This window comes from Chaetodon auriga, chromosome 11 (genome assembly GCF_051107435.1).
Source record: "Chaetodon auriga isolate fChaAug3 chromosome 11, fChaAug3.hap1, whole genome shotgun sequence".
In the NCBI taxonomy this organism is placed as follows: Eukaryota; Metazoa; Chordata; class Actinopteri; order Chaetodontiformes; family Chaetodontidae; genus Chaetodon; species Chaetodon auriga.
The window spans coordinates 20,193,136-20,206,052 of record NC_135084.1 but is presented as its reverse complement, the minus strand read 5'-3'; the positions used below and the strand labels follow the sequence as shown (position 1 = coordinate 20,206,052).

The following is a 12,917-nucleotide window of genomic DNA, read 5'->3' as shown; positions in this document are numbered from 1 at the left end:
CACCATTTGTGATCTGATTGCTTCAGTCTCTTTTCTCTCTCTGCACATCAGCTCAAATATAAATGGACCTCAATTATAAGACAACCCCACTGCATCGGTGCCTGTTGTTGAATGAAGACTTTGAAGATAAAATACTCATAACATGTACTTCAACCCCATTCTAAAAAGGATGGGACGCCGTGTTAAACATAAATATGTTTCAAACACGTTGGGACAGGAGCAGTTAAAGACGGGGAAAGATGTGGAATGCTCCAAAAACACCTGTTTGGAACATTCCACAGGTAAACAGGTTGATTGGTAACAGGTGATAGTGTCATGATTGGGTATGAAAGGGGCATCCTGGAAAGGCTCAGCCCTTCACAAGCGAGGATGGAGTGAGGTTCACCTCTTTGAACACATGATTATATGAAGGATGTCACTGCTTGAGCTCAGGAACACTTGGACACTGAAGGTCTTCTCCTTTGCTTCATGCCTCCTGTGACGAAGCCGCAGGTGTTTCTGTTTGGCCTGGAAGGCAAATACCGCACTCAGTTTAAGTTATTCCTCATCTTCACTGGATCATTTTCAGTCTGTTTCCGTTGAACTAAATTACACCACAGTGGAGGAACGGGAAAGCAGGAGCCCCCCTGGCTGTGGCCTGACGTCGCAGCCTTTCAAGGTGTGTTTTTTTGCAGACAAATTGAAAAGCAGTAGTGATAAAAGTGTGATTCATGATCGCAGCACTGACAGGGAACACTTAAGCTTCAAGGTTTGCCCTCTCCCAGTCTTCATCACTCTTGTCAAGCTCTCATCCAGCTAACCAAACTTATCCCTCCGCTCTCATTGCGCTCCCTTTATCTCCCCCCTCGTTTAGCAGCGTCTCCTCCGTTGCCAGCCACCCCTACTCCACCCTTCCCTCCTCTGTTTTCCCCTGTCCCATTAAATCTGTGACAGCCTTTGGTTCCCATCGCCATAACAACTGGCACAGAGAGGTGGAGAGATGGAGAGACAGACTGAAATTAGGATGCCAAAGCACTCACCAGTGGCCCTGTCCCTCAGCCCACGAGTGTGTGTGTGTGCGTGTGTGTCTGGATGTGTGTTCCCAGTAGAGAGTGACACTCCTGTTGGGGGTTTGTTAGATTACCAGCTGTGTAGGTGTTAGTATCATTAGATTCTAGTGTTTGTGTTTGTTCCCTTAAGCTTTATTTGCTTTTCTGTGTTTGTTGCAAACGTAAGGAAGACGGATTCTGGTTGAGTGAATTTTAAGTGAGGAACCCCATATCGCCCTGCAGTTGGAGGACTGGCTTTATGCACATTATTCAAATATATTCTGTGTATCTGCATCTCTCCATCTCCTCCCTTCCTCTTGATCGTTCTGTATAGATTAGTGTCTGTGGTGGAGAGCGGCTGTATCGCTGTCAGCCCATTAGCAGCTGTCTAAATAGACGGTAAACGCATCTTAATTACCTTACCCCGATTCACCACATATACACACACATACACACACCCTTTTCACCATTTAGCCCCTAGTGTTGGCCAGATGGGCGCGTGGCCCGGTAAAAAGCCCTCCATTACCGGCTGGACTTGACCAAACTGATCCACCCCTCAGCCCGCTTACCGGGGTCTCACTGGGGCCACGGCGGGCCCTTGTCGCCACATACCTATAATTTAGCCCCCCAAGTGCTTTCTACATGGCCACGGCAAAAAGCCGGCCTCCATTGTAGGGGTCCGGTAATTGTAGTCTCGTTTAGAAAACCGCAAGTAGCAATTAGCGCAGAGTTGGCATTATACGGGGTTGGATTTGCATCCCCGCTGGGTGCAAAATGCTGTTTTAATATGGGTTTGTTTTCCCCACATGGAATTAGCTAAAGGGGCCTTTTATCATATTCACACACACTACTCTTCTGCCAGCCAAGCTCTGCCCACCTCTCGCTTTCTCTCTCCTCATCTCTCTGCATTATCTCTCTTTCTCCTCGTCTTTTGTTCTTTTCATTCGTCTTTCACCCCTAAATCACTCTCGCCATCACTCCATTCTTTTCGATGGCGAGTCTCGCGCCGTCACCTCGGCGAAACGCGTCGAGAGTCATAGGAACGAGCGCGACTGATGAGTCTTAGCGTTTAACATCTTTGTCTCTCTGTCCTCCTCCGTCACAGAGGCGGTGGACATCCTGAAGGAGATGAAAGAAAAGGAGGTGGTGCTGGATGACTCACACTTCACCGCGCTCTTTCACATGCTCAGTGGCTTAGCAGCCAATGGCGACATCCCCAGTATCCAGCGGCTGCAGGACACCCTCTTCACTCTCGGACTGGCCAAGCCGACCAACAATCTCTGCGCCCCTCTGATTACTGCCCACCTGGACAGGTAAAACGAGCTCCGACTGTGTCACAAATCACAAAGACACTGATTCACACACGCGCACAGAAACCCACTGCAGCCACGCAGACACGGGTTTAATATTAAAGCATTCGTTTGCGTTATCACATGTTGTATTTCTGTGGCTGAAGCTCTCCACTGAGCAGCCAACCAGCTCACTTTTGTTGTCAGATTTGTGTCTTTATCTGCCAAATGGAGTTGCCAGGTGTGTGTGTGTGTGTGTGTCTCAATGAGTCACTCATCCCTCCCTATGATCATAGCTGAGGTTACATTCTGGGTCAGTGATTCAGACAGAGAGAGGATGTGGAAATTGCTCATTCGTGTGTGTGTGTATATATGTGTGTGTGTGTGTGTATATATGTGTGTGTGTGTGTGTGCGTGTTGTGCATTAGAGCCAGGTTTTGTTTGAGGATTCGCCAGCTGTAACCTCTCCCATGAGCCCCCACCCCTGATCTCGTGAAACACCCACTGCTATAGTCCAAGGTGTGAGTGTGTGTTTGTGTGGCGAGAGATGGCCATGCCTGTTCCCATAATGCAAATATGCAAATGAGCGTTACCAAACACTGGCTGTGGGGTCAGTGGTACTGCCCCACCCCTCAACTCTATTCAGTATGTGTGCGTTATTCAGCGTATGTGTGTTCTATTTGTCAGAGCAGCTTTTAAGTAGATCAACTCATTAGCATGTTAATTATGTACAGAGCACTAATTGCTGGATTTACCACAGCCACGCAGTGCGCCGTTAGGGGCCTGCCACTACACACACACGCGCGCGCACACACATACACACACACACACCCTACATGCTTTCATACACACAGTTTGCTTCTCGCGTACATGCTGCTGTAGAGGTAAACCTTTACACATGAAGCTCGTGCACACACACACACACACACACACACACACACACACACGCATGCTCAGACGCTCACACACCGCTGCTCCCCTGCCGCTGTTTGTTTTGCTGTAAGTCTGGTCTCTGGCACAAACAGAGTTTCCAGGTTCACTCGTTAATCACTGCCTCTGTGAGATTAGCAGGCTAATTTACTCCTGGGTCATCAACAGCAGCCAACACATGCACACACACACACACACACACACACACACACACACACACACACACACACACACACACACAAACAAGCTTACTACCACAGCCCTGTTCACAAATCAAGTGCCAGTTGTTCTTCCTCCAAATGATACTGCAGTGAACGCACACTAATGAACACAAGTGAACAAGCTACCTGCTGGTATTCTGTCATCATGTGTTATTGGTACATTTGTGTGTGTTTTTATGGCGGGTTGTCAGGGCTTGGAAATATTGAACAAATCAAAGGTGGAGCCTGATGTGCAGATGAAGTCTGTTTGACAGAGTGGTCGATTGTTCTTGTTCAGCTTCTTTAAACAGCAGCAGCAGCAACATATTTCTTAAAATTCCTCTACTTTTCCTTCTCTTAACCAACTTTTTTTTTTTTAGATTCCTCCCTGCAGGAGTGAGATAATGACCGGATGGTTCATCTCTACTCGGAAACATTGGTTTCAGGCGCTGAATAGCCTTGAATAGTCCTCACAGAGTGGAACGAATCGTGATCATGACTCTTAAGCTAATTATCAGTATTGCACAGCGGACGTGTGAGGCTGCAGTAGCCGTGGTGTTAAAGGTGGGTTGAGCCATTCTGGAGAAAGATGGTTGATATTACCGTCTCTCCTTCTTCACAATGCGACTACCCGTCGGCACGTCGGCTTTACCGCCCCCCTCGTTCCACCATCTCCCCTCCCCTTCCTCTTGTCCTGTGCACGAACGCCACCTGTTGCTGATTGGCTGGTGTTGCACGGCTCGTGGCTTTTCAGCGCACACACAGAACAGACGGCTAGCTAGGAGGTATTTTCTCATTTTCAAATGCAGCAAATATCACCAGTCTTCCTCCAGAATGGCTCACCCCACCTTTGAAAGGCTTTATGGAAATAAATAATCGTATGCGTTCGTCTCGTGATGGAATGTGAAGTGGGTTTAACATGTAGTTCCTGCAGTGGTTCAGCCAGGCCTCAGGGCAGGTTTGAGCACCACAACACTTGACTTTTGCGCTCCAGTTGATTCTATCTCCTCCTCTTTTCATCTTTTATCTTCTTTCGTTTGTCTCCACCTCTTCAATCTGTCAGTCAGCGGACAAACAGACAGTCGGGAGGCGGAGGGACGGAGGGAAGCGATAAAAAGAGGACAAAGCAGGCATCACTCCCGCCCGCACCAGTCTCATCGCTGCGTCAGCGCTAATGACTTAATGAACACTTCTCCGGCAGATTAGCCCTTGACAGCCCATCATATGCGCCGCCCCGTTAGCCTTCATGCCCGTCCGCTCACTGTTGTGTGTGCTAACCTGCTGCTATGCTAGCTGGCAGGTTCCTCAGATTGCCACGTCCTTATGGAAGTGATTAGTGACAGGAAATGCTAATGAGTCAAACAAAACGAAGAGCTGGCAGGACATGTATGATAAGACAGAGAAACTGTGGCAATAGAGGAGGAGGAGGAGGAGGAGGAGTTGTGAGGGGGATTAGAGAGCTGATGGGAGATGAGTGGCTCGGAGGAAAAACACCTCATTCACTTCCACTCTTTTCTACTGTCTTGCATTGTGTGTACATAGAGTGAGGCCTGGTGAGAGCAGAGCATCCCATTGCTAGTCAGAACAGCTGAAAAGAAAAAGGGAAAGTAGAAAAATGGAAGGAGCCAGAGGTGAAACATAGAAGTAAATCGATGCGAGGATGAAAAGATAGATGAAAAAGGAAGAGAGAGTGAGATACGGAAAGCCACACGATTGTTAACTCCAGCTCAGCTCAGCACAGCTCCATTATTCAACCTCACTGCGACTGTGTGTGCTGTGAAAGGCGTCGCTCATCATAACACAATTAGCACTTGACTCTTCCCCTCGGCTCTGTGGGCTTCTGTTAGCTCATTGTTTTGGTTTTCTAGCTCGTAAACTCTCATCAACCTTGTTTCCTGCTGCAGGACTTGACTGCTTTCGGCGAGGCGAGCTGATGTGGAGATGCTGTATGCGGCCGTTAGCTAACACGTCTAACATTATGTGGTGATGTGTGATGGTATGACAAATATTGTGTTTCCCAGCTTGTTCGGTTGCCCCTGAGTCACCAAAATAATAAAGTGCCTCCATGACTAATGCGAGCGTTCACCTGTGTGGGCACTGGCATAAACATTAGCAAGTGCCATTCTTCAGCACATATAACAGCGGGCTAGTGGTGTCACGATCGCAGTCTCATTTGCGTTTGGAGACACAGACACCTCGTCCTCCCCCACGCAAGGACAGTGGCTTGATAACAGGCCTGCCGATCTCCTCTGAACAAAGGAGGAGGACGGAGAGGGAGGGGAGGCTTCCTTGTCTAATCCTTCAGGTTTCCACTGTGCAAAGCGCTCCTTTTTTTTCAGGGCTTAATTGGCTGGAAAGTGGCTGACATGCAAAGTTGAGGACATTAACAGGGCTGTGCGCCGCAGTAAATGGCAATGCAAAGTGACAGTTAAATTGTACCTAGGGGAAATTATCCATCTTTCGACATCCTTAGCTCTTTTTTGGGGTGGATCGGTGGGCGGAGAGTAGGGGAGAGGGGAGGAAGGAGGAAGGAAGAGAGGGTGTAATTGCAACGCCAGGCCCTTATTTTTTCTAAGAGTGATGGGATGTTTTTTTAATTTTTTTTTTTTTTTTTGAAGATGTCTCATTAGGAAGGAGAGATTATAAGTAGCTGTGCAGGAGCTCGATGAACGAAGTGGACAGAAAGAAGGGGGGGAAACATGTGGAGGAGGAGTTTTGACTTGGCCTCAATGTGCAGAAATGACTCCGGTGTTCAAATCCACACACACCACACCAGCACAGTTAAGGTGGTCGTGAATATGAGCCACATTACGTTAATTACAAGCCGCTGTCTGCACTTTTTCCCTCGTCCTTGTCTCATTTTTTGGAGAGAATTTCGTACCTGCTGCCCCCTCCTTCCTCGGCCTCAGAAATCTCTCGCTCCCTCCTCTGTGTTGTTCAGTCAGACTGTTGTGCAGTTGAACAGCCTCTTGACTGAATAATGTTGTCCCTCTTCATTTCAATTAGCGGACCCCTTTACCTTCCAACCCTAATCACTCCGCTCGTCCTCCCTCCTGCTTCTGCCTCACAGAAGACAACCTCAGAGGTCACACCATTTCCTGTTTTTTTTGTTTTTTTTTCTGGGTTGTTGGTCTTTTCGGGCATATTTCTCTTATCCACTTGTCTAATTGATTAGAGGAGAAAGCACTTCAGAAATTATACCTGTTCACTCTCAATCTCTGTCTCTCTCACGCTCTGTCCATCTGTCTCTCTTTCACTCACTTACTCTGCCACCTACCTCCCCCACGGGTGCCCTATCTGCTTTGACCTCTGTGTGATTGACATGGTAATTACCCAATCAACAGATTGATGGCAGCTCTGTCACAATAGAGGGGATTGAAGTGGTCTCTCTCCCTCCCCTTTCTCTCAGCTTCTCGTTCCCTTGCTTCCTCTCCCCGTCCGTCTCGTCATCACTCCATCAGGTGCACTCATCCTCCCTCTACGCGCTCTTTTGTTTGTTCGTCCGCTCGGGAGGGATAGGAGGATAGATTGAGGAAGAAAATGGTGACATGAGATGAGCTGGTGGTGGTGGTGGTGGTGGTGGTGGGGGGGGGTCTCTAATGTTGTTGCCATATTTCTACTAAATTGCTCAGCTGGGGGGCGAGGTCATCGGAGGGGATTGAGAGCTGACAGCTTGAAGTCAAAAGGAAGATGGTGAGGAGGAGAAGGAAGGAGAAGAAGAGAGAGGATCAGGAGGAAAGGGAAATGAGAGGAAGAGGAAATGAGGGGAGGTTAAAGGGGGTTGGAGAGGACAAAAGAGGAGAGGGAGCGAGAGAAGTTGGAAGGCGCGAGGGGAGCCGAGCGTAGAGGGTAAAGATCAGCCGAGTCCTTTTGTCTGTTGCGCTGGTTCCTCTCTAAAAGCCTGTCCAGAGAGACATTAGCCCCTCGCAGACAGGTGTGCGAGAGTGGGCAAGATTGTGTGAGAATGATGTATTGGGGCCAAAAGGCTTCATCACCCAGAGGCGTGCTGTCATGAATTCAAAGGCCTGCATTGTTGTGGTGGGTTATAGTGCTCAAACGGGAGGTCACAGGGTTAACACCCCGTGATACACTCTCTATTCTCTACCGACACAATCCTGCACATGACTGATTGGACAGACCTGACATCTAACTCGCTCTCTGCTCTTTCTCCTTCTGTGTGTGCGTGTGTGTGTGTGTGTGTGTGTGTGTGTGTGTGTGTGTGTGTGTGTGTGTGTGGTCGCATGCCTGCAGGGACGACCTACCCGGAGCTCTAGAGGCATCAGTTGAGTGTCAGAAGCGCTACAATCAGCTGCCTCGCATCCACGACATCATTGTTCGCCTGGTGGAGAAAGGAGACACCGAACTGCTGCAGAAAGGTTACACACATCTGTCCAACCTGCATGCTTTGTCCTTCAGTCATCTTTTTGTGATCCATCAATCTCGGGCTAAGCTGCTTCAAGCTTGTCAAATTTTCTTGCAACATAAGCAATTTAAAGACGTAGCTTTCTGGAAACATCATTTGTTGCTCTTCTTCTTCAACAAAAAATCAAGTTCATGCAGGATCCCCACGTTCTCTTCACTGAACACAGATTTTAGAATAATTAATATTTTTGGGGGTGCATTCGTTGCCTTCCATGACGGGAAACTGCAGGACAAAGGGGGAATGACATGCAGCTTCACGCTCTGCTCAATCGAACTTTCTGTTCCTCCTGGTTGACTCTAACCTCGCTCGTGTCTGCGTGTGGGCGGAGGGAGCAAATTCTAAAACGCCCGTGCAGTGTTTGCATTTAACGCACGCATAAAAAAAAAAAGCGCCAACAAATCCAAGAGTGTGTAAGAGGACCCGAGAGCGAGACGGGTGCGGGCCAGGGTCGCGGTGAAGCACGAGCCGATCACGTTTTGAACGGTCTCCCTGCACGTCGACAGCGGCTCGGCCAGAAAGGTCAAGTTCAATGTGCCGCGGGGGCAAGTGGCTGTGGAGTGCGCACAGGTCGAAACCGTGCAGTGGAGCACCTCTCCACCTCCCCGTTCACCCACACCCTCATCATTCACCCTTCCCTCCTACCCTCGTCTCTGGACCCCCTCCACCCCCTCCTCGCAGAAAGGCGAGGGACCCTCAGAGTCAATCGCTGCACCCTCAAACATCAAAATGACTTTAACAGTGAATATCTGACAGAGGCCACCGTGTAAACCGCCGCCAGCTATTCAGAGGATCTTGAAATAATAAATGATTTTGTCTCCCACTCCTTCATATAAAGAGAGGGATGACTTCTGACATAAACCTTGAGTCGCACTCGACCTGATGGCATTATGAGTGCGCGATGAGTGCCGCAGCCTGCCGCGCCGTGGCTTGCTCCTGTGGACCTGTGCTGTTGTGGCGCGTGAATAGTCACCTTTAAATTCATCGGCTGAAATAAAAGCAAGTGTACTGGAGCCATCAAATGAGCAGACTTCCAGCAGACCGGCCTTCAGTGGTCCAAAACACTCTAAAAGCATGACATGCCTCGTGAAAAGATCTCGACTCACATGTCTGACCTTGGCTTGAGTTCAAGCATCAACAGAAAAATAAATTGTAGGGTTTTCGTGAGGTTTTGACAACCAAAGCAACCAGCGATGTATTCTGAAACAAGGAAAGGTCATCATGCATGCTTTTAACCTGGAGGTTTCTGTCATGGAAAAGTTTACAGGAGCGTGGGACGTTGAAGGAGAAGAGCCACTTCATTTACGCTCCCTGCTTAGTCCAACTGGTCCGAAACTTGTCTGCATGAGATGTAGACCGTGAATTAATTTAATTATTAAAGTTCGAAAAGCAAAATCGCAGCACATTGTTTTTTCTGTTGACTTCAGATGACAGCAAGTGGAGGGAGAGGGATTATTCTTTCCTCCTCTGCTTCGCTGAGTATGCAGGTCCATTTAGATGACTGAAAGTTTGCATTGTGTGTGTGTGTGTGTGTGTGTGTGTGTGTGTGTGTGTGTGTGTGTGTGTGTGTGTGTGTGTGGTACCTGTCCTGAAGCTGCTGGACAGAGATAGTACGTAACGCTGAGCAGAGCGCTTTAGCAAGTTTACCATGAGAGCTTAGGCTTTCATTCGGGACGTGTGTGTGTGTGTGTGTGAGAGTGTTTGTTTGAGAGCAGCCTTGATATGGCTGCCTTGTGCCTGTGCCAAATAATGGAATCAGAAGGAAAAGATGAAGTGTGCCGAGTGTTTGTTCACCTTGCAGGCGTTTTTATTCACGACCTTTCTCTGCTCGCTCCGTCTGCGTCTTTGTCTTCCCTCCTCAGCCATGGACTTTGTGAGTCAGACTCGAGGAGAGATGACCATGCTGTATGATCTGTTCTTCGCATTCCTGCAGACGGGCCGCTACCGCGAGGCTCGGAAGATCATTGAGGTACACGCATACACACAAACACACACACATACACGCATACAGTAGAGCCAGGTTGGTTCTCTGATACAGTTTCTTCCTGAAACTAAAGTACAACCCCGAAAAACAGATGCAATCTTTTACAAACCGACTGTGTTTGCCATCGACAGTTTCACAAAGTGTTCATGTACTAATCTCCTTCATCCAGTCATGTGTTCACAAAGTGGTGAACCTCGCTCCACCCTCGCTTGTGAACGACCGAGTCTTTCCAGGATCCCCTTTCATACCCAGTCATGACACTCTCACCTGTCACCAATCAACCTGAGCTCTTCCGTGAAACCATCTGGTTGGTTGCTGTTAGGTCTACAAACCAAATCTCACTGCTGTCTTAGAGCAAAGAGTATGATGTCTGCGGTGGTAGAATGTCCTGTATTCAAGTACAACCTTGAGGTACTTGTACTTTAATCTTTTCATGCCACTTTCTGCTTCTGCTTTAGTTACTTTACAAATTAAGATTTTTGCATACAAAACTTATGAAGATCTACTTTTACTTTTCTGCATTTGAAAGGTGTCACTCAGTGAATGGTGATTAAATATCTCTGTTCAAAATGAGCTCCACCTCAACCAGCTACACCCGCTAAATCCTGCTTTTATTTTCATTCCATTCATGCCTGACAAAATAGTTTAATGATATAATATGTAACACTATATCACTAAAAGGGACAATTTCTCTGCAGGGCACATTTTCCTGATTATACTTTTAATGCAGGTTCGTCTGCTGCCTTTGATTAACCCCTAAAAACTCATATATGTTCATCAGAATTACACATTAAGAGGGTTTTTTTACATGGAAGAAAAATCCTTCATGCCCTTCATTGGCTGTGATGTAGTATGCAGTCCCCGCCTCTGTCTCCACCCCCCCCCCCCACACACACACATGCAGACTCATAGATGAATGAGTGGTATCTGCATTTGATTTTCCCGCTCTGGTCACATCCCGCATCATTCCCACAAGAGACGTCCCTTTTTCATTTCCTGTCCCCAAGGTCGAGCAGAATGTGACACAAGAGCTCTCGTGTTTCCTGCTGCCACTTCATGGGAGTGAACAGGTCCGCTCTCTTTATTTGAAGCATCAATAGTTTGTTGTTTGACTGCAGTTCAGCCTCCTCTGAGACTGAGCACCTTAAAAAAGGAGCTACCCGAAAAACAGTTAAACAGAAGTCAGGATGACATCTGCGCCGCATCAACGAGCCACAGAGGGCACGTCGGGATGTAATTGCCGAACTCTTTGTCCTCGCGGCTCGTCTGACCCGAATATTTTATGAATATTTATATCTTTGTCATCTCAAGTCTTGCTATAAGCCCGTAGATTAGCGTGAGAAAAAGAGAGAGGCAAAGCAGGCAGATAAGAAGCGATTTTCACATGGATAAAACGGACAGGCGGCCGGGGACCGGATAGCAGGACAGAGAGATTGATGAATAAACGAATAGAGGGATGAGCCTGACATCAGAGGAAGGAAAACAAGGCCATTACGCCGTCTGATCGGGATGAGAACAAAAGCGAGGGAGAAAAATACCTTAACTCCCTCGCTCTGACTCGCTCTCTCTCGTGTCCTGGTGTGCACTAAAAGAGGGATTTGTCCCTCTTGAGGATTTCCAAACCCTCTTAAATATTATCGACATGTTGTTATTGTGGCTCTCGTTCCCCTTCTGCTCGATTGTGCGGCTGTTATCCGACTTACAACAGAGAGCCAGCTGCATGCCAGTGATGTGTGAGATTGCCGCTGCCTTGTAAATGTACTCCAGATGTACGTGTTGTCCTTGATGTCGACGGAAGATGTAGGTTAGAGTGACAAAAGCTCAGCTGCATCACCCCCATCTGTTGGGTTTGGATACGCAGACATGGCTGACGTTAAACCTGCACATCTTTAAATAACACTGTACTGCTTTATTTGAGGGGACTGACATGACACCTGTCATGAACATGAAGACTATTGTCATTAAGTGTCAATTATGTCATTTTTAATGGGGCTTAGAGTTAATTGACCGAATGACACTTAAAGGGAAACTTAGCTATTTTTCAAATGGACCTTTTATTCCCATGTGATTGCACACTGTCAATGTGTTTTTTCCATTTAAAGTGCTTGTTTTTGCTGCTGACAGGCTCAGATTGTTTGTGTGTGTGTCTGATAATATTATGGAAAGGACCCTACAGAGAAATAAAATGTCTTTCTTTACGTTTCCTGGTCGTTGTCCAACTCGAGATGAAAGCTCGTTCTGAAGTCTCACGAGAGGTGACTTGTTGCTTGCGTGCTAAATCTTCAGCTGTGACATTGAAAATCGTTTAGATAACACTTTCTGTACTCCAACTCCTCCAACTGCACTCCTCTCTCTCAGCTTAATGTTTCTATCAGTGTCTTCCTGCAACAACTCAACTCTCACGAGACTTCAGAATGAGACTTGTGGTGGAGTGAGACTAATCATTTACTCTAAGTTGTGTTTCGGGAAAATTGATGAATCCAGGTCCGAGATCCGCTCTCTTTTTTAGCTCCAATTTGGTCTCAGCCAACTCCTGAGGGGACATATGTCTTGTCTAACTTTGCCTGTCTGACGGTTGGTGCTGAGCAGGTAGTGCAGGTGGGCTTTTTCTCACCTGCTGCAGCTGGAAATCAGAGCAGAGTCGCTGAGAGTGAACCAGAACAGTGAACTTTGCAAACTGGAAAACCAAAACATTGAGCTTAAAAGATGCTTCATGGAGGTGAGGAGAAGTGCAGCCCGGTGATAACTCTCTCTGAGTTCATCACCATGAGCGACACCTTTGATGATGCTCAGGCATTTCATCTGTTGTTAATATAACAATATTAATTAATGCAGCTTTAAAGTAGAAACAGCTGAGTTCACCTCACCTGCGCAGATGTTTGGAGCAAAGTCTCAGAAAGTTCACCTCTAAACTGTCACTTGCTGCACTTGCATGTCGATGGATGTGCTGCTGAGGATGTATAACACAACAGAATCGTATCCATCACTCAAATATGCATGCACGCACACTCAAACACAGAAATACTTTTTTCCCCCCTCTGAGAGCGTCAAGTGGTAGTCCAGAGT

The 12,917-nt window shown here is 47.4% G+C and overlaps 1 protein-coding gene across 1 annotated transcript in view; it reads left to right on the top strand.

The window, feature by feature from the left end:
• The window catches only part of lrpprc (leucine-rich pentatricopeptide repeat containing), a 53,984-nt gene that overhangs the window by 21,097 nt on the left and 19,970 nt on the right, over positions 1 to 12,917 (top strand). The window contains exons 23-25 of the mRNA XM_076742365.1: positions 2,134 to 2,341; positions 7,699 to 7,823; positions 9,730 to 9,836. Of these exons, the coding sequence (XP_076598480.1) occupies positions 2,134 to 2,341; positions 7,699 to 7,823; positions 9,730 to 9,836 (440 nt within the window). The remainder of the gene's footprint in view (positions 1 to 2,133; positions 2,342 to 7,698; positions 7,824 to 9,729; positions 9,837 to 12,917) is intronic.